This window comes from Artibeus jamaicensis, unplaced genomic scaffold, assembly GCF_021234435.1.
Source record: "Artibeus jamaicensis isolate MK-2021 breed Jamaican fruit bat unplaced genomic scaffold, CSHL_Jam_final contig_851, whole genome shotgun sequence".
NCBI lineage: Eukaryota > Metazoa > Chordata > Mammalia > Chiroptera > Phyllostomidae > Artibeus > Artibeus jamaicensis.
This window is the reverse complement of record NW_026521986.1, coordinates 8,512,452-8,535,247: the sequence shown is the minus strand read 5'-3', so window position 1 is coordinate 8,535,247 and position 22,796 is coordinate 8,512,452. Positions and strand designations below refer to the sequence as shown.

At 45.4% G+C, this 22,796-nt stretch overlaps 1 protein-coding gene and 1 non-coding gene across 3 annotated transcripts in view; one reads left to right on the top strand and one right to left on the bottom strand.

Moving 5' to 3' along the window:
* The window catches only part of ZFYVE26 (zinc finger FYVE-type containing 26), a 61,345-nt gene that overhangs the window by 12,163 nt on the left and 26,386 nt on the right, over positions 1 to 22,796 (top strand). Inside the window, exons 10-27 of one of the 2 annotated variants that reach the window (XM_037125902.2) lie at positions 998 to 1,195; positions 2,192 to 2,803; positions 3,046 to 3,132; positions 5,483 to 5,551; positions 6,425 to 6,576; positions 8,593 to 8,794; positions 9,914 to 10,177; positions 11,978 to 12,100; positions 12,194 to 12,358; positions 12,917 to 13,132; positions 13,760 to 13,862; positions 14,608 to 15,353; positions 16,716 to 16,912; positions 18,073 to 18,177; positions 18,682 to 18,804; positions 19,198 to 19,374; positions 20,751 to 20,997; positions 21,688 to 21,786. In XM_037125902.2, the coding sequence (XP_036981797.2) occupies positions 998 to 1,195; positions 2,192 to 2,803; positions 3,046 to 3,132; positions 5,483 to 5,551; positions 6,425 to 6,576; positions 8,593 to 8,794; positions 9,914 to 10,177; positions 11,978 to 12,100; positions 12,194 to 12,358; positions 12,917 to 13,132; positions 13,760 to 13,862; positions 14,608 to 15,353; positions 16,716 to 16,912; positions 18,073 to 18,177; positions 18,682 to 18,804; positions 19,198 to 19,374; positions 20,751 to 20,997; positions 21,688 to 21,786 (3,885 nt within the window). The remainder of the gene's footprint in view (positions 1 to 997; positions 1,196 to 2,191; positions 2,804 to 3,045; positions 3,133 to 5,482; positions 5,552 to 6,424; positions 6,577 to 8,592; positions 8,795 to 9,913; positions 10,178 to 11,977; positions 12,101 to 12,193; positions 12,359 to 12,916; positions 13,133 to 13,759; positions 13,863 to 14,607; positions 15,354 to 16,715; positions 16,913 to 18,072; positions 18,178 to 18,681; positions 18,805 to 19,197; positions 19,375 to 20,750; positions 20,998 to 21,687; positions 21,787 to 22,796) is intronic. The other variant, XM_037125903.2, reaches the window with a different exon arrangement.
* On the bottom strand, positions 4,150 to 4,282 carry LOC119034824 (U11 spliceosomal RNA). Its single transcript, XR_005079647.2, has one exon. It is a non-coding gene; the product is annotated as a U11 spliceosomal RNA (small nuclear RNA).

Here is a 22,796-nt window from a genome sequence, read left to right as displayed (position 1 = left end):
ACATGAGAGGCAACCGTACATTGATATTTCTCTCCCTTTCTCCTTCCCTTCCCCTCTAAAGCTAAATGAATAAAATCTTAAAAAAAAAAAAAAAGAAGAAGAAGTAGGAAAATTAAGTAGCATAGAAGATGTCATGACACTCAGTGTACCCACACACTCACACATACGTATATGCAAAACTATCAAAGGGGATGAAACACTGTAAACAATGGTTATGTTTAGCTGGAAGGACTACAGGTGATATTTTTTTCTCCTTTGCTTCGCTACATTTAATGCTTTTTCTTGAAGAATGTTGTACTTTTAATATGAAAAGGATTGAAGGCAAATTAAGATGTTTAGAGACTCTAAAAATTACGGTGCCCCCCTTTCTCCTCAAGCACAGTATTTTTTAATGAGAAGTTTTAAATTATTAAAGGAGTACGAGGAATTTCAGAGTTTGTGTTTTTCCCCATGTCTGCTTTATTGCTTTCTTTCTTTTCTTTTCTTTTTTAATTATTTTTTACTTTCTTTTTTTCTTTTAGAGAGAGAGAGAAAGGGGGAGAGAGCAGAGCATCAATTTATTCTACTTACTCAGGCATTCGCTTGTTGATTCCTGTATGTGCCTTGACCAGGGATCCATCTTGCAACCTTGGGGTATCAGGACAATGCTCTAAACCACTGAGCTCCCCAGCCAGGGCTTCATTGCTTTCTTAAAAGATGAAATTTTTTTTCAAAAAAATGTTTGCTTCCTTTGCTCTCATTGCTCATTTTAAGCCTACCTCCTAGATAATGTGGCACTAGGTAGACTACACATTTGCTAAGTTCTCATTTTTTAGAAAAGGGAAGCCAAAATTTTAAGAAATTTAAGGAAAAGTCTCATTAAAGCACCACGAGGGCTATGTTGAACAGATCAAACTGACAGAAAGGACGGAGAAATGCAGCATCTCTTTGCTTCAGCCATCCTTACAACCCATACCTGAAAGAACCAGCTCTGAAGTTCTGCCTCTCTACCATTCAGATTCGGCTGATGCCCTGGCCCCTGAGCACCTGAGCCAGTGCCAGAACCTGACACTGTACCAGGGCTTCTGTGCCATGAAGTACGCCATCTACGCCCTCTGCGTGAACTCGCACCAGCACACCGTGTGCCGGGAGTGCAAAGACAGCCCCTCCGAGGACCTGGCCGCAGCTACAGGGCCAGTGAATGAGTCCTCCTCAGGTACAGCACTGCCCCCATTCCTGATATGAGCTGGTAACTTGTTCCAGAGATTCCTTTATGTAGGAACCCCAACCCACCAGGATTGGGGAAGTGGCCCTTGGTTTTATTATGCCCAGGAATAATTTCACCTATTTATGAGCCTGTGTTAATCAGAGAGACATGAAGAAAGCAAGTGACTTGCCTAAGTTCTGATAGAGTCTGATCACTAGTGCAGTGTTTTCCAAATGCTTTTTTTTACTATAGTCCACAATAAAAATAGCATTTCACATTATACTGCAGTCTGCCCATAGTCATGTAATTTGTGTGTTTTTGTACATATGTGTATAACTGATATATAAACTGAAATCCATTTTGAGGAACAACATACTCACCCTTCCAAACAGAGTATGCTCTTGATTGCTTGTTGTATTTCGTTTTTTTTAATGCAGCCTCTAATTCAATGTCATGGGTCATAACTACAGTGTGAAAGAAGGTATTTCCTATCCTCTGTCATTTTTCTTAATAGCTTACAAAACTTTAACTTGCCATGTGTGACTGCTGGTCTGTTCTCTGTCCCTTGTAGCTTTGGAACAGACCTTCGGCTCTGAGCTTGGTCATTTCTGACTAGTGAGTATTTCTCAGGAGGTCTAGGTAGCCCTTGATCCCCATTCGTATATCAACCAGTGAAAATAGAATTCCAGAGTGAGGAGTCTGTATGCTGGAGTGCTTGTCAGAGATGAGGAATAATGTAATATATGGAAAGCAGAAACAAAATAACAAGTATTCAGTCAGCTGTACTTTTAATTCAGGTAACAAAGTCTTTCTGCAAATCATGAGAAGACATCGCTGAAGAGTCCTGTTCTCCTGACTGTGACCATACTTCCCTTAGTCATTACAACATAAGTAAATAAAGAGCTAAAGTTGTGAGAGCATTTGAGTCTGGCAAGTAATGTTTCTAATGTCTGCATTTCTTCTCTTCTCTTTCTCTGTCCACTTCTCTCATATATGCTCCTGTAGGTGCTTCAGACCTCTTCTCAAAATACCTGGCCAGGTGTCAGCAGTATCTGCGCAGTATTCCTGACTCTTTGTGCCTGGAACTTCTAGAAAACATCTTCTCGCTGCTCCTCATCACCTCTGCCGATCTGCACCCAGAGCCTCACCTGCCCGAGGACTATGCCGAGGAGGAGGATGTTGATGGGAAGGGGCTGCTGGGCTTGAAGTCCCCTCCAGAGAGCCCTCAGCACATAACGCAACCCGAGAGGAAGTCAGAACCGGCTTCCCTGGGAGTCCCCAGGAACCTTGCTAATGCAGTTCCAAGTTGTCTGAGGACAGAGACAAAAGACAGTTCCCCCAGACCCTATGGGCACAGCTTTTTGGACCTAAAGCACTTCACTAGTGGTATCAGTGGGTTCCTGGCTGATGAATTTGCAATGGGGGCCTTCCTCAGGCTTCTCCAGGAGCAGCTGGATGAGCTCAGCAGCCATAGCCCCCCTGAGGAGCCAAAGCTGCCCGAAGGCCAGAGCTGCTCAGGGACCAGAGACGGACTGCAGAGCCGCCTGCACCGCTTTTCCAAGGTTCTCTCTGAGGCCCAGTGGAGATACAAGGTGGTCACAAGCAACCAAGGCTCAGGTGAGAGAAGGTACAGAACCAATGGTCCAGAAAGTGAGGAGGGAGAAAAATCCCAGGAATGTGGGAGAGAGCGAGGAGTGCGTGGGAGTTATACCACGACTCAAGGCATGTTACCATAGCAACTAGTGTCAGAACCATGTCTCAAGGCCCAGTCCGAGTCTGCCCCTCCTGTTACCCCAGGAGGTGGGTCAAAGTCAACACTGATCACTCTGCCAGGTGACACTTTGGGTTTGCTGTTTCAGAGGAGCAACCTTCCCGAAGATACCGGCCCATCGCCACACGGCACCCCAGTCTCCGCCGGGGCCGTCGGACACGAAGGAGCCGGGCAGGTAACCTGACGAGCTCTCCTCTTGCCTCATTCCTGTGCACCAGGCAAGTGGTCTATCGCCACTTGTCTAATACTCTTTAAGATAAAGCACGTGGGCCAAACAAACAGAAGCAATCCAAGACTACCCTAGTCCCATTCTACCAAGGTAACCCCATGCCAATAGTTTTCTTCTCCATACAGTACAAGTATATAATTTTATATATGCAGATATATCACTGAGAACTGTAACTTTTTTCACTGTGTCCTTTATAGTATGATATGTCTGTATCATACTAGAAATGCATACTGTATATTGAGAACTTACTAGTTTCACTCATTTTGAATGCTGCTTAACATTTCATTATCATACATTTTTGTGGTCATTTAAATTGTACATTTTTGTGGTCATTTAAATCGTTTCTGGGTTTTTTACTATTATAAACAGTGCCACAGTAAACAGCCCCGGACATACATGCCTGTGCATACTTGTGTGAGTGTATCTGTGGGATAAGACTCTAACAGTGGAATAGCAAAGTTGAGGATAAAATGTGGATATAAAATTAAGATATTACCAGATTGCCTAAAAACACAAAGATGGCCTAATTTACATTCCCACCAAATGCTGTGAGTGCCTATTTGCACATACACTCATTAAAAATGAGTAGTATCAGATTTTTTCAAATCTTTGCCAACATGATTAATACAGCAATATATACCTTTATTTTAATATTTGTTTTTAGTTAGAGATTGAATGTTTTCATATATTTTCTGGCTATTTATATTTTTTCTGTGAGCTGCCTATTCATGTCTAAGGTCCATATTTTCTGTTGGGTTCATCTTTCTTCCTGAATTGTAAGAAGCTCCTTATATATTATGGACAATATTCTGTCATTACGTACTAACATTTTTTCTCCATTTTGTCTTTTGACTTTGAATTTTTCTTAAGAAATTTTATATAGGAGTGTTAAGTTTTTACATAATCATATTTCCATTTGGTTTTTGGTGCTGAGTTTTGGGAGTTTGGGGTTCCCCCCCCCACACAGGTACCAGGACCAATGATCACTAGCTGCCCAGGTACCAAAAAATTATGCTTCCAAAATCTCTTGAAGCCCATTCTGCACGTAGAGCAGTCGGGCTGCCCTGCGTGTGCCACTCACAACAGAGCCCTTTTGGTTTTTAAATAATTAACAGGGAATTCCTAGGAGTCTCCTGTGTCCTAAACAATATTAAATATTGTTTAGTTATCTTGAGGGAATTGGATGAGGCATACATCAGGACTTTGCCTTTAAAATTTTTTGGAGTTATCTTCATAGATGGTTTATATGAAAAACTTAAACTTCACTGAGGCACTGCCTGAAAACAGAAGATATCTCTTGAGTCAGAAAAACAGATTTGTTGAAAAAGTTGACTCTTGAACCAAGCTCAGAAGATTGCAAAGACTGCAGCTAAGTGGCAATGAGAAAAGTGAGCATACTGGGGAGAGTGGAGAATATTATGAGAGAAACCTAGGAAACGTCAAGGCTGAGTTGCTAAGGCCCTTAAGCTGCTCACTTAGTTGGTTTGAGTCGAAGGCACAGTTTGCATCCATCTGCCCCATCTGTCCCAAAAGTGCGCAAGCCATCTTTTCTACGGCTGTTCCTTTCCAAACAGTGAGCCGAGAAGACTCCCTCGCGTGGGGCTGACACTGCCCTCGAATGCCCACACTAAGGAACAGTGAGCCCCGTTCACTAGGAAAAGCAGGTGTTGAAAAGAAGCTTTTCCCCTGTAGGGGTGTCCAACCTGCGGCCCAACACAAAATCGTAAACTTAAAATGTGAGTTTTTTTTGTGATTACGTGCTGCAATGTATTTAATGTGTGGCCCAAGACAACTCTTCTCTGGTATGGCAGAGATGCCAAAAGGTTGGGCGCCCCTGCGAGGGCTTTAAATAATGTGGTCTTTAGCAGACCAGGTCTTACTCAAGTGTGAGAACAACTTTCTATGTTGGCTAGTTTTGTGCCCTCCTTTGCAGCCTACTACTTTCTGTTCATAGTAGTTGTGCTTTTTTTCCTTCAGAATATTGATAATGCTTAGTGAGCAGATGGGGGTTGCTAACCCCTAAAAGTAACTTGGAGGCCCTGGGGCTCTGAGACCCACAGGTTAGAGACCACTGGTATAGGCTACCACCTGGAGGAGCGTCAAGGCCCCACTGAGTCTGCCCTTCCCCTTTGGTCCATAGGAACTGTGTCTGTCTATAGAAGAAGCCCAGGTGTAATAGTTAACCATTATCCTCTCCCTCTAACTACCAGCTCTTCTTGTTTTCAAGCCAACTTCTCACTTTCTACATTGTAAGGACTTGCTGGTTGATTTTCTCTGTTCTTCCTAACATGTCCAGATGGCCGGGACAGAGGCTCCAATCCTTCCCTGGAAAGTACGAGTAGTGAGCTGAGCACGAGTACTTCAGGTATGGGCGACCCGACCCGTTGCCAGCTCCAGGCAGCTTTGCCCTGGTAGGGAGTTGCATTCACCACGGTGTGAAAACCTGGACTGAGCAGTTCGGGGAGGTTGTGTTCAGGAAGATACAGACTTCCACTTATAAAATAAAGAAGTTCTGGGGGCGTAACTTACAGTATGGTGACTATAGTTAATAATACTGCATTGTGTATTTGAAAGTTCCTGAAAAAGGTTCTCATCAAAAGAAAAAAAAATGCAACCATGTGCGATGATATGAATGTTAACTAAACTTTGGTGATTATTTCACAGTATGTCAACTCATTATGTTGTATACCTAAAACTACAAGTCAATTATATGTCAATTTTTCAAAAAAAGAAGCTTGGTTCTCTAGATGGCCAAACAGATTTCAGTAGGGAAAGGGCTGTTTCACTCTCAATTTAGTTGCCTATCAGCAGAGAGGACAGAATGGTACTTAAGTCTTGTATTCAAAGACAGTAGCATACATAGATTTGCCCTTCAATCGAGGAAAAAGCAAGACCCATTTACACACCTTTTTAAAAAGAAACTTGAGCCCCAGCTGGTGTGGCTCAGTGGATTGAGCTCCAGCCTGCAGACCAAAAGGCTGCTGGTTCCATTGCCAGTCAGGGCACATGCCCTGGGTTGCAGGCCAGGCCCCCAGTTGGGGGCATGAGAGAGGCAACCACACATTGATATCTCTCTCCCTCTTATTTCTTCCTCCTTTCCCTTCTCTCTAAGAATAAATAAAGAATCTTTATAAAGGAAAGGAACTTGAAGATATCAGAGTGTGGTGGGAGGTCACAGCAGTAGTTTTTCCTCAGTTACTGTTGTGTCCGTGGCTGCCACGTTCTTGTCTCCCAACAGAGGGAAGCCTGAACATTGTGTCCGGAAGGAATGAGTTGGATGGTCGGATGCAGCCCCAAACCCAAAGTTCATTCATCCCCATGATGTTCTCCCCACCTGAGTCACTGCTGGTATCTTGCATCCTCCGGGGGAACTTTGCAGAAGCCCATCAGGTAAGGGGCTGAGCAGCAGGTGTTAGTAGCCTAGGCCTCACCTTGTCATAGTAAAGAATGTGAAGTCAGCCCCTAGCTGTGTGGGACCTGCTGGGCCTCAGGTAAACCTGGACACTCGTGCAGCCAGAGCCATTTGGGAAGGTTTGAGGCGCCACGTGCAGCAGGAGAAACAGGAGAGAGTCTGCCTGGACACGGCCCGGTCCTCAGCCTTGCAGATTTCAAGACCCAAGCTGGAGGAGGTTTGAGCTGTTGAAGCATTGGCTTGTTTTCTTAAGTAGTATTTTTAAAAGATAAAATATTCAGCTACAATATTACCATTTTAAAACATGGAAATATTTTTGTTTCTAATAAACCTTTTCTGAACAAATATATGATTTTATATACTTAAAAATTATGATGTAGACAATGTTTAATAATAAATACTGTCAATTCAATATACAAGTGTAGGGGATACCAAACTAAAACATTCATGTTCTATAGGAAAAAGCACAAGAAGACATCAGAGAGACTCACCCTCCCTGAGCTTCTGTATCCCCATATGAAAATTGAAGTTAAGTCCTGGCCAGCGTAGCCCAGTCGATTGAGCATCGTCCCACAAAGTAAAAGATCGCCGGTTCAACTCCTGGTCAGGGCACGTGCTTGGGTTATGGCCTGGTCCCTGGTTGAGGGCCTGTGAGAGACAATTGATCCATGTTTCTCTCCCTCTCTTTCTCCCTCCATTCCCTCTCTCTAAAAATAAATACATAAAATCTTTTTAAAAAATAAAGAAAATTGGAGTTAAACATAATACCTGCTTGTCCTACCTCATGGGCATGGTAAGAGGATTCTGTACAAGCTGTGAGAAATATATGAATCCTCTGCTCTTGTTTAAATGTAATGGCATAGAAATGTACCATTCTAATTTTTCAAACTCCATTGGTCCATGTGTATTTGTCACACTGTGCTCGTCCCTTAAAACATAGATCAGACTTTTTCTTTTGTGTGAGCTCAGTTGTTGAGGACTAAATTAAGGAGAAATCCAGGTGATAGGAGAATCTTTGCTTAGCTTCTGGTCATTTTAGGCCCTGTACTTTAATAATAATGGTAATTCTGACCCTCCAGGGAGGCTAGGGCCCTCCCCAGCATTTCTGACCCCCCGACACTCTACCCTTAAATGTCCGCGCTTCCTGTTCTTTTCCTGGGTCCTTGATCTTTCTTTTTAATAAAAGCTTTTCATTTTTTAACCTCATTACAGAAAAAGCAATGTGTATTGTAAGTAAATACCAAAAGTATTAAAAAGAAAATAATATTACTTGTAACCCTATTGTCTAGGAGCAATATCAAAGGGGAAGTATATTTTTTGCCTTTATTTCTCCAAGATGTATGCAACTTTTATATAGCCAAGATTATTTTTCATTTAAAATTTTACATAAAGCATTTTAAACATTTGCCTTATAATTGATTTAATGACCTTACAGTAATCTGATCAAGTAGCTGCATTTGACCATTCTCTTGTTTATTCAACATTTAGATTATTATCAGCCTTTTGAATTATTTCCTTAAGAAAGTTTCTCATGAACATTTTGGAGTCAAAGAATATAAATGTTTTTAAAGCTTTATAGCTTGCCAAATTGCTTTTCCAAAAAGGTTGTGACAGTTCATTTTACCACCACCCCTGAGCGTTTATTTGTACACTTTGTCATTGTGATAGATGCAAACTGGTATTAATATGACTTAAGTTTCCTGGACTACTGAAAGGGATAACATTTTTCATCTATGTATCAGTCACGTGTATTTTCTCTTTGAAACTGTCCATATCTCCTGCCAATTTTCTAATGGGGTTTTGGTGGCTTTCTTGCTGACTTGAATAAGTTATTTCTATATTTGATCAGCTCTTCTATCATGCAGTGTTCTTCCCACCCTATAAAGCAGATGTTTTAGAGTTACAGTCTAATGATAGGCAAGATCCCACATCTCAAGGCATTCCCCAACTCAGTGGGCTCACTGTGACCCACACCCCTCCCTTTCCCGCACCAGGTGGTGTTCACGTTCAACCTGACGTCCTCGCCCAGCTCAGGGGAGCTGCTGTTCATGGAGCGCTACCAGGAGGTGATCCAGGAGCTGGCCCGAGTAGAGCACAAGATTGAGAACCAGAGCTCGGAAGGGGGTAGCAGCACCATTCGAAGAACAGGCAGTGGCCGCTCAACTCTACAGGCCATTGGAAGCGCTGCAGCGGCAGGTCAGTCTTTCCTGCTGCCACCATAGGTAGTGAGGTGGCTGGGGAAGGTGGGTCTCAGGAGGAAAGCCACCCAAATGCTAGGTTTCTCGTGAAGACGAGCTGAAATCCAGAGCAGGACACTTGCCTTGAAGAATAGTAGTCCTGGCACATTGAGAGTCAGTTTCTACATGTGTCCAGCCTCCCAGATCGTGGTGGTCACATACCTGCCACTTGAGCTACCCCTTTAAGCTTGTCCTGTGTGACCTAAACTAACAAATGTGAATGCTGTCTCTACTATGTGGTTTTCTGGCCACTATTTCAGACTTTGGTGGATGGTTAGGAGTTTATTTCCTCCCCCTGTAGTTATTCAGGGATAAAATACATCTTTTACGTTTCTGTAAAGTGAAGAAGTAGTGTATGATACCAATGGTTTGCGATTCACAGGTCTCAGTTCTCAGCATTGGCTGCACTGCAAAAGCTTTCATTCCTTTTTTCTTTCTCTTTTTAATCCACTGTGCAACTTGCTTCAGTGCCTGCAGCCTATGGACAGAGGCCAGGCTGTGGTCCAGGGCCATAGTTTGCCCTGGCGTGGGGCACTCTGAGAGACCTGTAAATCCACATTGACGCATTTTCTTGGAAGCAGCACCTCGCCCCACATCTTCACATTATCTTACTGGTCTAGGCTCTGTGTGTGTATCAAGCAGTGTCACCGTGGCTCCTTCTCTGTTCTCCCAGAAATTTTCAATAGCTCTTCAAAAACACATATGCACTTCCTTTTGTTTTTAATATAAATGGGCTCCCACCACAAGTACTGTTCTCTACCTTGCTTTTTTTTTGCAGTGCATTTTCTTTTCTGACCGGCACACAGATCCACCTCATTCTTTCCCAGCCTCCTTTTACGTCCCATTTGGAAGAAGCCCTCACTCATCTCAGCCATCCTGAGTTCCTCTCGGTCTTCCTGTCCCCGCCATCGCTTTGATGCCGTAGGAGGGAGCCGCAGTGATGGCACCAATGCACATAGGAGATACCCCGTGCAGAAGGACCTCAAACACTTTATTTTAAACAACTGCTTTTCACAATGAAAGTGGTGTGTAGAACCACTTTAACCTCTTACTTTTTGCTCCACTGCTGGGTGTCCAGGGATGGTGTTTTACTCCATTTCTGACGTGACGGAAAAGCTGCTCGGCCCATCTGGGGACCCCGTCCCCACGCTGCAGGAGGACTTCTGGATAAGCAGCACCCTGGTGGAGCCCACCGACCCCCTGAGAGAGGTCCTGGGAGACCTCAGCCCCCCCGCCATGGCTGCGTTTGACCTCGCCTGCTCTCAGTGTCAGCTCTGGAAAACCTGCAAGCAGCTCTTGGAAACAGCTGAACGGCGTCTGAACAGCAGCCTTGAGAGCCGGGGTGAGTGTGCTGCCTTAGCTCTAGTCCTTACTTCTCAAGTGGATTTCCGAGACACCCGATAAAATGTGCGAGGAGAAAGTACTTGCTGGGGAAGGAGGGACAGAGAGAACAGAGTGTTAGTGCACTTCCTCGTGTCCCATCATCTGATGGCAGAAAGAGAGTCTGTTGAGAGCCTCGTCCTCTTACTAGACATAGCAGTGTGCAGTCCTTTGGGGAAATTCTTTTCTGATTTACAGATAAATTCAAGGAATAAATATACATTCAAAAATGATATGAATGGAATTTGTGTCTTTAGATTGCATTCCCCTCCTGAGTGGACCCCACTTACCCTATAACCTGGGGGTGGTCTTGAGTTTGTAAACCAGGTATAAAGGAAGACTTAGTGCATCTCAGTTGGAGGGAGGATTGTACCTTGAGGTAAATGATATCAAAATATGTACATGGAATTCTTGGAGGAATGAAGGTAGAAGAATGTGAAGACAGAATTAGGCCAAGTTCACACACCAAACATTGGAAGAACTGACCAGTGAGGGAGAAAGAAGCATGTCTTCTTTCTCTCAGTAGAGAGAGAGACATGCTTGTCTCTCAGCAACAGGGAGGGGGGAATGGTGAATAGGTTATAATATGAACAGGTTCGGTGATTCACTAGAGAACTCAGATGACTCAGCATATAGTCATACTTGTGGCTAAGATTTATTTCAGCAAAAATACAAAGCAGAATCAGCAGAGGGAAAAGTTCATGGGATAGTCTGGAAAGAGTAGGCAAAAGGCTTCCAAGAGTCCTTTCCCTGTGAAGTCACACAGGATGGGCTTAATTCCTCCAGCAAGGAGTTGTGACAGTGGTGAAGTGTTGTCTATAGGGAAGCTCATTAGAAGCACAGTGTCCAAGGTTTTCACTGGAGGTGGTGACAGAGGCACCCTCCGCCCACTGTGTACCAAAATTCCAGGCTCTCAGAAGGAAAGCACGTGTTCAGGGAGTGTAGACACAGTGAGCCACTCTCGTCATTTAGGGCAAGTTTAACATCAGTATAGGAAACTGCTTCCCATCCAAATCCACAGGAACCAGCCAATGGCCAGCCTTGCAAGCATGCCTTTCTAAGGATAGACGCCTTGGGTCTGCTGTGTTAACTCTTTTCTGCACACCTCCCCAGCAACAGGGGAGCTGTTGGTTAAAATGGCCTTTAATGTTCATATAGTCCTGCTAAGTAAGTAACTGTGACACACAATTCTTTTTGAGGGGTGGGGACAACTCCCCTCCCCTTCCTCTAGCACTTGTATTCTAAAATGAAAGGGGATACAGTATTATTCAAACTCTTAGTATCTGAAACAGTCTCAGGTCAGTCAGTTAGGAATTAATTTAGTACCTCCTGGGTTTCCAGACTATACCAAATATATGGGGGTACAAGAGAGGTATAATGAGTAATCTCTTCATAAAATTGTTTATAGTCTAGTCAAGATTCTGATTAAAGCAGCTAAAGAGGAAAGTGATCTCAGGTCAAGTCCTCAGCTGAGGGCATTGCCAAGGCAAATCCACAAGCAGTAATTAGGACAGCAATTCCATAGGTGCTCCAGAGACTCTCCGCCTGCTACTGCGGACAGCTCAGGCATCTGCAGGAGGTAGCCCTGGAATGTCAGATGTAGAAAATCCAGGTGTGCTGGTCGCCACCCAAAACGGCACAGTATATATTTCCTCCTTAACATTAGAGAAGATGAAATTATACAAGTAAACACAGGACTGAGTAACAATCTCCGAAAGTACCTTGTTTTCTCTGCATTCCCTCTTCCTTCGCCTGTGCCCAGGCCGACGGCTAGACCATGTCCTCCTCAACGCTGATGATGGCATTCGAGGATTTCCGGCTGTTCTTCAGCAAATCAGTAAGATTCTCAATTATTCACTTATGTCAGCCGGACAAACTAAATCAGGTGAGTTGCTTTTCTCCCTTTGTTTTCCTCCTAGACTCAGAACATGAGGTCAGCGTGAGACTTCACTTTTTCTTTCTGATTTGCGTTCCACAGAGAGTGGAGAAGAAAAAGGCGGAGGTCCTCCACGGTGCAGCATTGCCGAGCTGCTGCAGACATGCTGGCCCAGCCTCACTGAGGACTGTGCTGCCAGCCACGCCGCCCTCTTCCAGCAGCTGGACCAGGTCCTTCAGTCGCTGAGAGAGGCACTGGAGCTGCCAGGTACTGGCCCGAGTGAGGGAGAAGATGAGGACTGAAGTAGGGAGAGGAAGTGGCTGAAAATGAAGGAACACTTTGAAGCAGAAGCTTAGGGTGTCAGCAGTGAGCCCTCCTAGTCCTGAAGTTCGCCAGCTCATGTCCCATATCTAATTCTACCTGTTCCCTTCCCTCTGTAATGAAGAGATGGATAACACTCCATTAGCTGATACATCTTTCTTATTCCTAATGAGCAATATACCCCAAAGTTGCTCAGGCAATATTGATCAACCTTTTGCCAAAAGATTTGTGTGCTCTTTATAAAGCCATTCCAACCCCACAGACACTGGGCTGAAGACAACCATCCACCCCGATTTCTCCACACTCAAAGCTCTTCCTCACTGGGAGTCACTTGTACATGCGACCAACTTAGGATTTTATAGCTGCCTTGTAAGTGGAGCACCCAAGCTACAGGAGACGCCATCTAGTGGACAGAGGCCCAGTTCACGCAGTTGCGTTAGAAATTGACCCAAAGCTCGACGCACAGACTAAAGCCAAATTCCTTTCTGCCGTTACTCCTTTCAGAGCCTAGGAGTCCTCCGCTGTCCTCCCTGGTGGAGCAGGCCCAGAAAGCTCCAGAGGCGGAGGCCCACCCTGTGTACATGCAGACTCAGCTCCTCCAGAAGATCCTGGGCAAACAGGCCCCAGCAGGCAGCAGACAGACCGACTACATGGGCACCTTCTTCAGTTACTGCAGCACCCTGGCTGCAGTGCTTCTTCAGAGTTTGCGCTCTGAGCCCGGTAAGTAGCAAGAAAGAAGGAGCAGTCACGACTGGTCTACAAGTGTTTAGAGCAAAGAAGAGGAAAGACACTCAGTTAAGAGGTTCTGGGCACAGCAGTAGCCAAGGATACTAGGTTTGTCAGGTCTTCCCTTACTCTTCTGTGTTGTATTTATCTTTGCCTCCCCAGTGCTCGTACTAGTACTAGTACGAGCACAGGGGAGCACCTGATAAGTTTTGATGGCATGTGACTTAAAAATACCTCTCTCAGACCTTCAGTCCACTGTGGACTGAGGACCCAGCACAGGGCCCAGGTCTCCGCTATGAGTGCCAAAGTGTCCCTGGAGTCTGCAGAGCAAGTGCTGCGTGCACGGCAGTCATGTAGGACGCGCAGGACGAGCTGTTGGTGCCTGGACCTGCCCACTAAAGTTTGTCTGTGGTGGGAAGTGTTTGCAGTGATAGTAAGGCGTGGACAAACTGGTGGTCAGGGTCATGCTGAGAATACCCTTTACCTAAAATAATACCAACAGAAGGGCTGGTGATGTAGTCTGTGTTCTGACACTACTTTTATATATTGATTCTGGAAATCGGGGCTCTGAACTGTTGCGGTCAGTGGTGCATACAAAGGTCATTTTCCTTACATTTACAGATCAGATGGAGGTCAAAGTAGGAAATCCCTTTGTTCTCCTGCAACAGAGCTCTTCCCAACTGGTGTCACACCTCCTGTTTGAGCGACAAGTCCCACCAGACAGGTAGGAGCCACCCTTGAGAGGCAACCATGAGCCTTCCTAATTGTTTCATCAGGAAAACTGAGGCTTCTGTGGGGCTGTGCGTGGGTTCAGTATACAGGATGGGTGTTCTTCTAGACTTTGCCCTTGGTTTGCATTTACTCTTATACAGCTACATTTAAAATTCTTGTGTCCCTTTTCTCTCTCTCTTGCTACCATTAAAATTTACATTGCAAATATAAAATTAAGGGAAGAATCTTTGCTTAGGGATAGGCAAAAATCTGAAAACTTGATAGCACAGTAGTTGCCCAGGCTTTGGAGAAACAAGCATTGTCATAGATTCCTGGTGGCATAGAAACTGGCGGGAGCCCCTCTGGGAGGCCGTGTGTCCACATCTGCTAAAAGTACCAATGCTCGCATTCTCTGACCTAGCAGTGCACACCGGGGAATTTATTCTGCGGCTTTCTTATACATGTGGAAAAGGATGTATGTATAATGTCATTTGACTATAGTCATATGTAATAGCAATGGATCAGAAAAGTCATTGTGTGCTAACAGGAGACCAGATAAATTATGGTTCATCTCCATTATTGAATACCATGTATTTTTTTTTAAAAATCAGGGGCCTCTTTATAGAGAGATATGGACAGATCTTCCAGTTATGCTATAAAGGAAAAAAGCAAAGAACAGAGCAGTATGTCTAATATCTACCTTTTGGTGATGGTGCCTGTGCACTCAGGTTTTGCATTCCCTCTGCTTCTCCCTCCAGGCTGGCGGCCCTTCTAGCCCAAGAGAGACTCAGCCTGAGTGTGTCACAGGTCATCGTCAGCTGCTGCTGCGAGCCCCTCACCCTGTGCGCTTCCCTGCAGAGCCAGCAGACATCATCTCTCCTGACCCACCTGGGCGTCCTGGCCCAGCTGCACGCCTCCCACTGCCTGGGAGACATCCCACTTTCTTCACAGAGCTCCCCAAAGCCAACTGAGAATCCCACACCAGAGAAAAAGGCCCGCTCCTCCCCAAGGGATCCATCACCCTCCACCCTCACCTCCTCTACCTTGGCCTTCCTTAAGTCCCGCTCAAAGCTGCTGGCTACTGTGGCCTGTCTGGGGGCTTCCCGTGGAACAAAGGTCACCAAGACCAGCTTGTCGTGGAAGGAGCTTCGTGGCCGCAGGGAGGTACCTCTGACTGCAGAGCAGGTAGCACGGGAGTGTGAGCACCTTCTGGAACAGTTCCCTATGCTTGAGGCCTCCCTCCTGGCTGCCTGGGAACCCCTGCGCGGATCCTCCAAGCAAGAGCAGAGCCAGGCTGCGAGTCTCTGTGGCCAGGCCTGTCTCTCTACTGTCCTCCTTGGCCTGCATTCTCCTGTTGCCCTGGATGTGCTCACTGAGGCCTTCAAGGAAGCCCTGGTGGCCAGAGACTGGCCCCGGGCCCTTCAGCTCACCGAGGTGTACGGGCGAGATGTGGAAGACTTGAACAGCACACAGGATGCAGTCCTGAGCTGCGCGGCGGCCTGTGGTGAGCAGAAGGCTCCGCCTCCCCTCCACCAGTGCTAATAAAGATAGTGAGCTTTCACGGAGTATATTGGCACATTCGACCCTCACCGTAACTCTAGAGAAAGCTGCCACTGTAAGTGTAGGAGACTTACCCAGGATAGTAAGTGGTGGAGCAGCTCTTAAAACCTAAGTCTGTCTAACTTTCAGGCACATATTTATAGCCAATATTCTCAACCCTGCATATCAGAATCATTAGAAAATTTCATAAACCACAAATATCTAAGCTCCATCCCCAAAAGGCTGGGATGGAAGTTAGGCAAATGTTTTCTTTAAAACAGGGCTGCAAATGTTTTCTGTTAAAGGTACTGAAGGCCATGGAGTCTCCATTGAAACTACTCAGCTGTTCATTGTAGCTGAAAGCAGCCATAGATGATATTTAAACAAACGAGCGTGGATGTATTTTCATAAAACTATTTATGAAAACAGACCCTGGGCCTGTTTGACAACCCCTACTTTTTATTTATTTATTTATTTATTTATTTATTTATTTATATTTACTCTTTATTGTATTTTTTTCTGTTACCATTTAGTCTCCTTATATCCCCCGCCCAGCAATCACCACACTGTGTGACAACCTTCCTTTAAAAGCTCCCAGATTTGGGCGTGTGCCTGGAGTTGAGAGCCCATGACCTACAACACTCCACCAGGGGGAGCAAGAGTCGGGCAGGCTGCGGTGAATGGCTTCTGGGCTGAGGGCCTGGCTTCCCTGTGGGAAGGAGAAAAAGTGCCCTGGAGAAGTCCGCTGGCGGACCGGTTACGCATTCTTACCTGCTTGGAGTCTGTTTTTCAGCTCTGAGATGGTGTGCAGGTGGGGGATGGAGAGGGGGAGCGATCTTCTAAGTAATAATGATGGGATATTGAGGGAGTGAAACTGGTTTGCCTGAAATAACTTTCAAGTAGTTATGTATGCCACAGAGTGAAAACTGCAAGGAACACTACAAGTTCCCCTGACTCCCTGCGTCTGACACGTTGCTGTACGTGCAGCATGCCGGAACACGGAGAGGGCGTCGCCTGTTCTGGCTTCTTGTCCTTCTTCTCCCTCCCTTCCTACTTCTTCCTCTCTTCCTCCTTCTCTTCCTCTCTCTTCAAAACGTCTCACGACCCTGACTGAGTTGGCACAAAGAGAAGCACGGGGGTCTAACACTTCTTGCCATGTAGTAATGGTTCCAAATGTAAAAACTAGTTAAGGTCAGATGGAACTTAAGGATCCTCCAAACTCCTGTTTCGTGACATTGAACAAAGCTCTTCTCTTAAGAAGTAGCCTGGACTCAGGAGCTCTTTTGGTTCCAGGCTTGCTGCCTCTGGGCACCTTTTTGTCTTGTAGACAGAGAAGGTTGGCAGTACCTGTTTCCTGTGAAGGATGCAACGCTGAGAAGTCGGCTGACCCTAAAGTTTGTGGACAGGTGGCCCCTGGAGTCGTGTCTGGAGATCCTGGCCTACTGTGTCTCAGACACAACTGTCCAAGATGAACTGAAGTGCGAACTACAGAGAAAGCTGGCGGAGCTGCAGGTGTATCAGAAGGTATGGACCCTGGCATCGAGAGAAAGGAATGGACTCCACACCCTGTTACCAGATCTGTCCAGTCTATTCTCGGGTGACGGTGGGTTTTAAGAAACAGAAAGCTAGGCCTGGCTTTTCCTTTGCATCTGGCTTCTGTTCCAAGGTGAACAGCGAGGAGGCCTCCATCCGGTTCCTGTTTCATTTGCTCCTATTACTTTAAATACATACGCATCAAACAAAGAAAAAAATTCACATTGGATGATGCTTTGTAGTCCACAGAGCCTTTTGACATATACAGGCGATGGGGCAAAAGTAGGTTTATAGTTGTGAGTATGCAAAACACAGAGTTTATTCTTGCATTATTATTTATTAATTATTGTATCATTTTCCATGCAAACAACTGTAAGCCTACTTTCGTCCCACCCTGAGTATTTGAGGTTTGCATACGTTTTATGTCCACTGCATTTTTTGTTGTTCTTCAGTAGCTTTTATGGAGCTTATCTCATAATATGTGTCTTTTAAAGATTGTTTCAATCTCAGCTAAATTTCAAGAGCTATTTGAAAGGATGTGTGAATGTGACAATTTCAAAAATGAAAGATTCTTATAGAATATGTGTTACATTCAAAATCAAGAGGCTCAGGGGGACAGATTTAGGTGATAACAAGTATAAATCTTATGCCAACTTTTCCATGAGTACTTGGAACTGAAGTTCAGAGCCCCACCAGGGAAAGGCAAGTGAAATTGGCAGGTGAAGATTTTCTTTCCAGTCTTGCTCAGAAGGTTTTGCGCAGAGCTAAATGTCGCATGGAACTGATCCCACATTCAAGCCAGTGACTGTCTCAAGTAGAGTTTTGAGATGCAGGAGGATGGGATAAGAGGCCCTGGAAGGATGAACTAAAGTTACAGAAACATCTGAGAATTGTCCTCACAAGTGAAAGGCTCCAGTCCTGCCCCCCCCCCACCTCAGTCTTTGCTTCCCAGTTGTGCTTCCCCAGTAGGTTCCTGTCCTCTCAACAGTCTTGGCCCCATTTGCTCCATTTCTCCCTCTCCCCCGGCAAGATACAACAACCTGACTTTGGGTCAGAGACCTAGGGATGGCTTATCCCTGCAAACTCTGGTGATTCATCTATGGAGGAAGAGGCTGCTTTGTGGGTTGATCGTTTTTCCCATCTTTCCTTAGATTTTAGGTTTGCAGGCTACCCCAGTGTGGTGTGACTGGCAGACACTGAGGAACTGTTGTGTTGAGGACCCATCAGCTGTCATGGACATGATTCTAGAAGCAAAGGTACCATTTTCCAGGGCAGTATCCCCATCTTCCTCTTTTCAGAGTTGCAGCTCTTTCTTTAAGTAGGAGTGTACACCCCTTCCCCCATATCACTGTCCACAGTTTTTATAACTACATCACATTCTCTTTTCTTTCATGTGCATGTGTGTATGAATTTACCAGTATAGAGAGAAGTGTAAAACTAATACCAGCTGTTGCTTTTGCATTATCACCTTGCACTTCTATGTGCGACTTCCTACACTATTCTTTCTTATAATACAGCGGAGGTGACAGTCATATCATTAACAATTAGCCTGCTTTCATCATTTTCATAACTCAACTTGCCACACTTGTCCTTTGGGTTTATGATCCCACTTTAATCCTGTAGTCAAGTTCTCATCAGCACTTACCAAACTTTCTGGAAGATTAGCAGACTTGATTGTTGAGAAAAATCAGGCAAAAACTGAATGAGTGCCAAGGCCAGTCACTGAAAGGGTTTGAAGGTGTGTGTGTGTTTCCTTCCAGGAGTACCAGCTATGTGAGGAGTGGGGCTGCCTATACCCCATTCCAAGAGAAGATTTAATCAGCCTACATCAAAAGCATCTTCTTTACCTTTTAGAAAGAGGAGATCATGAAAAGGCTCTGAAAGTAAGCCTCCAACTTTTTCAGTTTTGGGGGGTGGGGAGGGACAAAAAGGTTAGTCACGTCACATGGCTTTGTTCCTGCTCAATCCTACGTGAATATTCACAATCTCAGATCTGCCCCTCCTTGTCCTTCAGGAACTGGTTACAGTCTGAATCTTGAGCAGGAAGTGCCTGGTCCTGAATCAGGCGCCGGAGGGGCAGTGGGGTCCAGGATTCTGCTGAGCGCTGGTCCTGTCCAAGCCATCATTTATGAAGCCATAAGGGTGGGAAAAGATGAATGCAGAGAAGTTGTTCATCCAAAACAAATAAACGTTTTGTTCTCAAAAAAAAAACCAAGGCTGGCCGAAGTGCACTTCTACGGGCTTCACCTTTCTTCTCTCCCTTTCTCTTGCAACAGCTTCTGCGAAGAATTCCTGACCCCTCCATGTGCCTTGAGGTGACAGAGCAGTCCCTGGACCAGCACCCTAGCTTGGCCACTTCTCACTTCTTGGCCAACTACCTCACCACCCACTTCTATGGAAACCTGACTGCTGTTCGACACCGTGAAATCCAGGCTCTGTACATGGGGTCCAAGGTAAGGAGGGAAAGCAGGTGCTGGGAAAGCACACTTGAGGAGGAGTGTGCTGGCCCAGCTCCCACTGCAGCATCTCCCCTGTCAGTGGCTCTTCTCTCGGGCTCCTGCCATCTTGGGCCTGTGCTGTGTAAACTCTTTGCCCCAGCAGCGCACCACAGCCTAGGGGAGTCCATTAGGACTTGCCATCCTCTCACTGCCCTGCCTCCAAAGTGAATTTGACCCGACCCTCTCTTTATGCTTTCCCTGGTGTCTGCTATCTCAATTCTGGCCATGTATTGGAATTGGAATCACTTGGACTTTTCAGAAATACTGGACGTCTTTATCCCAGATCAATTAAAACTGAGTCTCTTGCAACGGGGCCTGGCTGTCTTCTAAAGGGAGTCTGGTGTGAGGATTTAAACTACTGCTTGATAAAGGATTAATTGTATAGGTAATAAGATGAGGAATAGGCCTTTACCTTCGATATGTAACCCTGGAGACACTAATAGAAAAATAATGTTAAACCCCTAAGAAGTAATCCAGTGAAGGAGTGTGTAGAGAGAGATGGGGCCCTCTGACCCTCTTCTGATAATTCTGGTTGGCAGTCAGACGTGCTGTCCACACACAGGACGAGTGTTGGGAAGCCAGGAACATGACTGCTGGCCCACTGTCTAAGAGTTCAACTACATAAAATGTTCCTAAAGACGATATATCCTTTTTTAAATCTCTTCGATGCACTATACCTAAATGGGGGACTCCTGAAAACTGGCAGTCAGCAGAGCCGATGAAAACATCTCCAGCCTAGGAAAAACAACCTCTAGGAGAAGTTTAGAGTCATACTCACCTGTAGGATGCTGGAGGTGCCAGGTTACGCAGTCCACTGATATCACCTTATGTTGCCCATTCCGATAAAACCCAAATGGACCCAATGGTGGATTTGAGTTCAGGCAGAGTTCAGCCACTCCTGGAGGATCTGGGCCAGAGGTCAGCAGCCTATCAGCTATGGGCCAAATCCACTCCTCAACTGCTTTTGAAATCAAGATTTATTGGACAGGAGTACTTGCATTCATTTACATATGGCTGTTTTTCCACTACATTGTCATAGTCAAGTAGTTGCAACAGAGACTTTATGGGCCAAAAAGCCTAAAATATTTACTTTCAGTAAAAGTTTGCTAACCCCTCTTCTAGGCAAAGGTATTTGGAGTGTACTTGTTGATTGCCGCTAGGGGGATTTATGTAGGAGGCCATCCTTGCTTCCTAAAAGACTACTAGCCAGTTTCAGTAGTTAGCCTGGTACCCTTGGTGCCTAGCACCCTTCCCCTCCCAGTAAGAATCTCAGCTTCCTTCTCAGGTTTGTGTACTGTTTTCTTTACCCTGTGGATGTACCTCACAAACAGGTCCTGCTGACGTTGCCTGAGCAGCACCGGGCCAGCTATTCCCACTTGTCCTCCAGCCCCCTGCTCATGCTGGAGCAGCTGCTCATGAACATGAAAGTGGACTGGGCCACTGTGGCCGTGCAGACACTGCAGCAGCTGCTGGCCGGGCAAGAGATCGGCTTCACCATGGACGAGGTCGACTCATTGCTTTCCAGATATGCAGGAAAAGCCTTGGACTTCCCATACTCTCTGAGGGAGAAACGATCAGGTAACTGCCAGCACCCTAGATGGGGGTTTCACATGGAAGAAGAAGTTCTGTGCTACATCTTTAGTTTTAATTTCTCCTCTTCTATTATTTTGAATTGGTGGGGATTGAAAGAGAACAGAAGAGATCTTGGTCTTGGAGGAAGTGACGAGCTAACCAGAATTTTTAAATGGCAGATAATCACCATGTGCTTGATAACAAAGGTTTGGGAAACGTACGTACTGGCCTCTGCGTGGCCATGGGGCAGCGGGCTCCTAAGTGCCATTGTCCAAACTGAGGGTACGCTCTGTCCCCAAGTCTCATCAGCTGTCCGTGGTATGTGAGCTGCTCAGCCTCTTTGAGAATGAAGAACAGGAGTAAATATGGGCCAATGTTCCCAGCCTGCTCCTTTTTCTTTCCCCCTACTCTCCAAAGGCATTTTCTTCCACTTCCCTCTGAGCACTTTCCAAATTATTTTATAAAATCTGCCTATCTACTTAATTTTTCTCATGTACCTTTGTAAACCTACCTTGTTGAGGACTTAAGAAGCACACACGCTACTGGCTTAGAAATACCTCGACCGTTCCTTTTATACCTGGTGGAATCGTGGGATTGTAACCAGTGAAACCAACAGGTCTTCGAACTAGATGCCCAGCACAGTGAGTAAAGGTGCGCACGTTGGAACAATATTCTGACAGCACTTTCCGCCTACAGATTCTGTGCTCCACCTCCAGGAAGTCGTCAGTCAGGCTCCAGACCTTGAGACCTTGACTAGGTCGCCGTCTGCAGAGTTCTCTTCTGCTGCTGCGCCTGGTAAGAACAGGTTCGAGAGTTAGCTCAGTCTTGCTGTATTCTGACTTTCTGATTCTTCTACCCACTTTTTTATTTCCAGTTACCACATCCTTACTGTTTTCCTTCATTTGTCAACTTTGTATACCCCAGAAAATTCAACATACAGTTGATTCTTGTCTTTTGTGGTAGTATGTCTTTATCTTCTACAAATGCTGAATTAGTGACTCCTGAACCATTGCTGCTGAGAAAATATGTACACTTGTGTCTATAGATATATACCACATATATATGTTATATATATTTACATGTGATTTAGATATATATCATATATATGGAAGAGATAGATATATTGCATAGATTCTAATCTTAAGTAGAAAATAGTTCGAACCAGTAGATTCTATTTTACATAAGAAAAGAAGGTTCAGCTATGTTAAGTTTTAAGGCCGCCCACTGTTGGTGCCAGAGCAGGAATGCAGACCCTGCTTAACCTGCCCAGAGCCAAGCTTCTCTCACTGCACTGCACTGTCCCTCCACCTCCATGCCCCCATTGTCTCTGCATGAGCACTGAAATGGGAGAGCAGACTGCGCCTTTCCAACCTTTGCTGAGAACTTACAGCTGGGAGACTTAACTTGCTCACCACGCTACATAGCTGTGAAAGCAGTGTAAATATTGATTTAGAGGTCACAAACAAATTTTAGTGAGTAGGCAAATTTGCAGTTAAGGAACCTGTTAACAAAGATTGACTGTATTTAGTCCTCATGTTTATTCTACTCCTAAACTGCACTTAATTGCTTACGTCTGTCACTCGTACAGGGCACAAGCTCCTCGAAGGCCTCGGCTCTGAGTCAGTTGCCCCTTTTTGCCGTCGAGCCTCCTCTCCTGCCACTGTCTCTGGCCCCCTGCACAGTGGCCTCGGCTCAAAGAAGCTCAGCAGGTGTTTGTTTTGACAGCAGTCAGAGCAGGATACTGGGGAGAGATCTACAGCCTCTCTCTTTTGCGTACCGCTAAGAGTCACTCTGTTTTTCAGTTT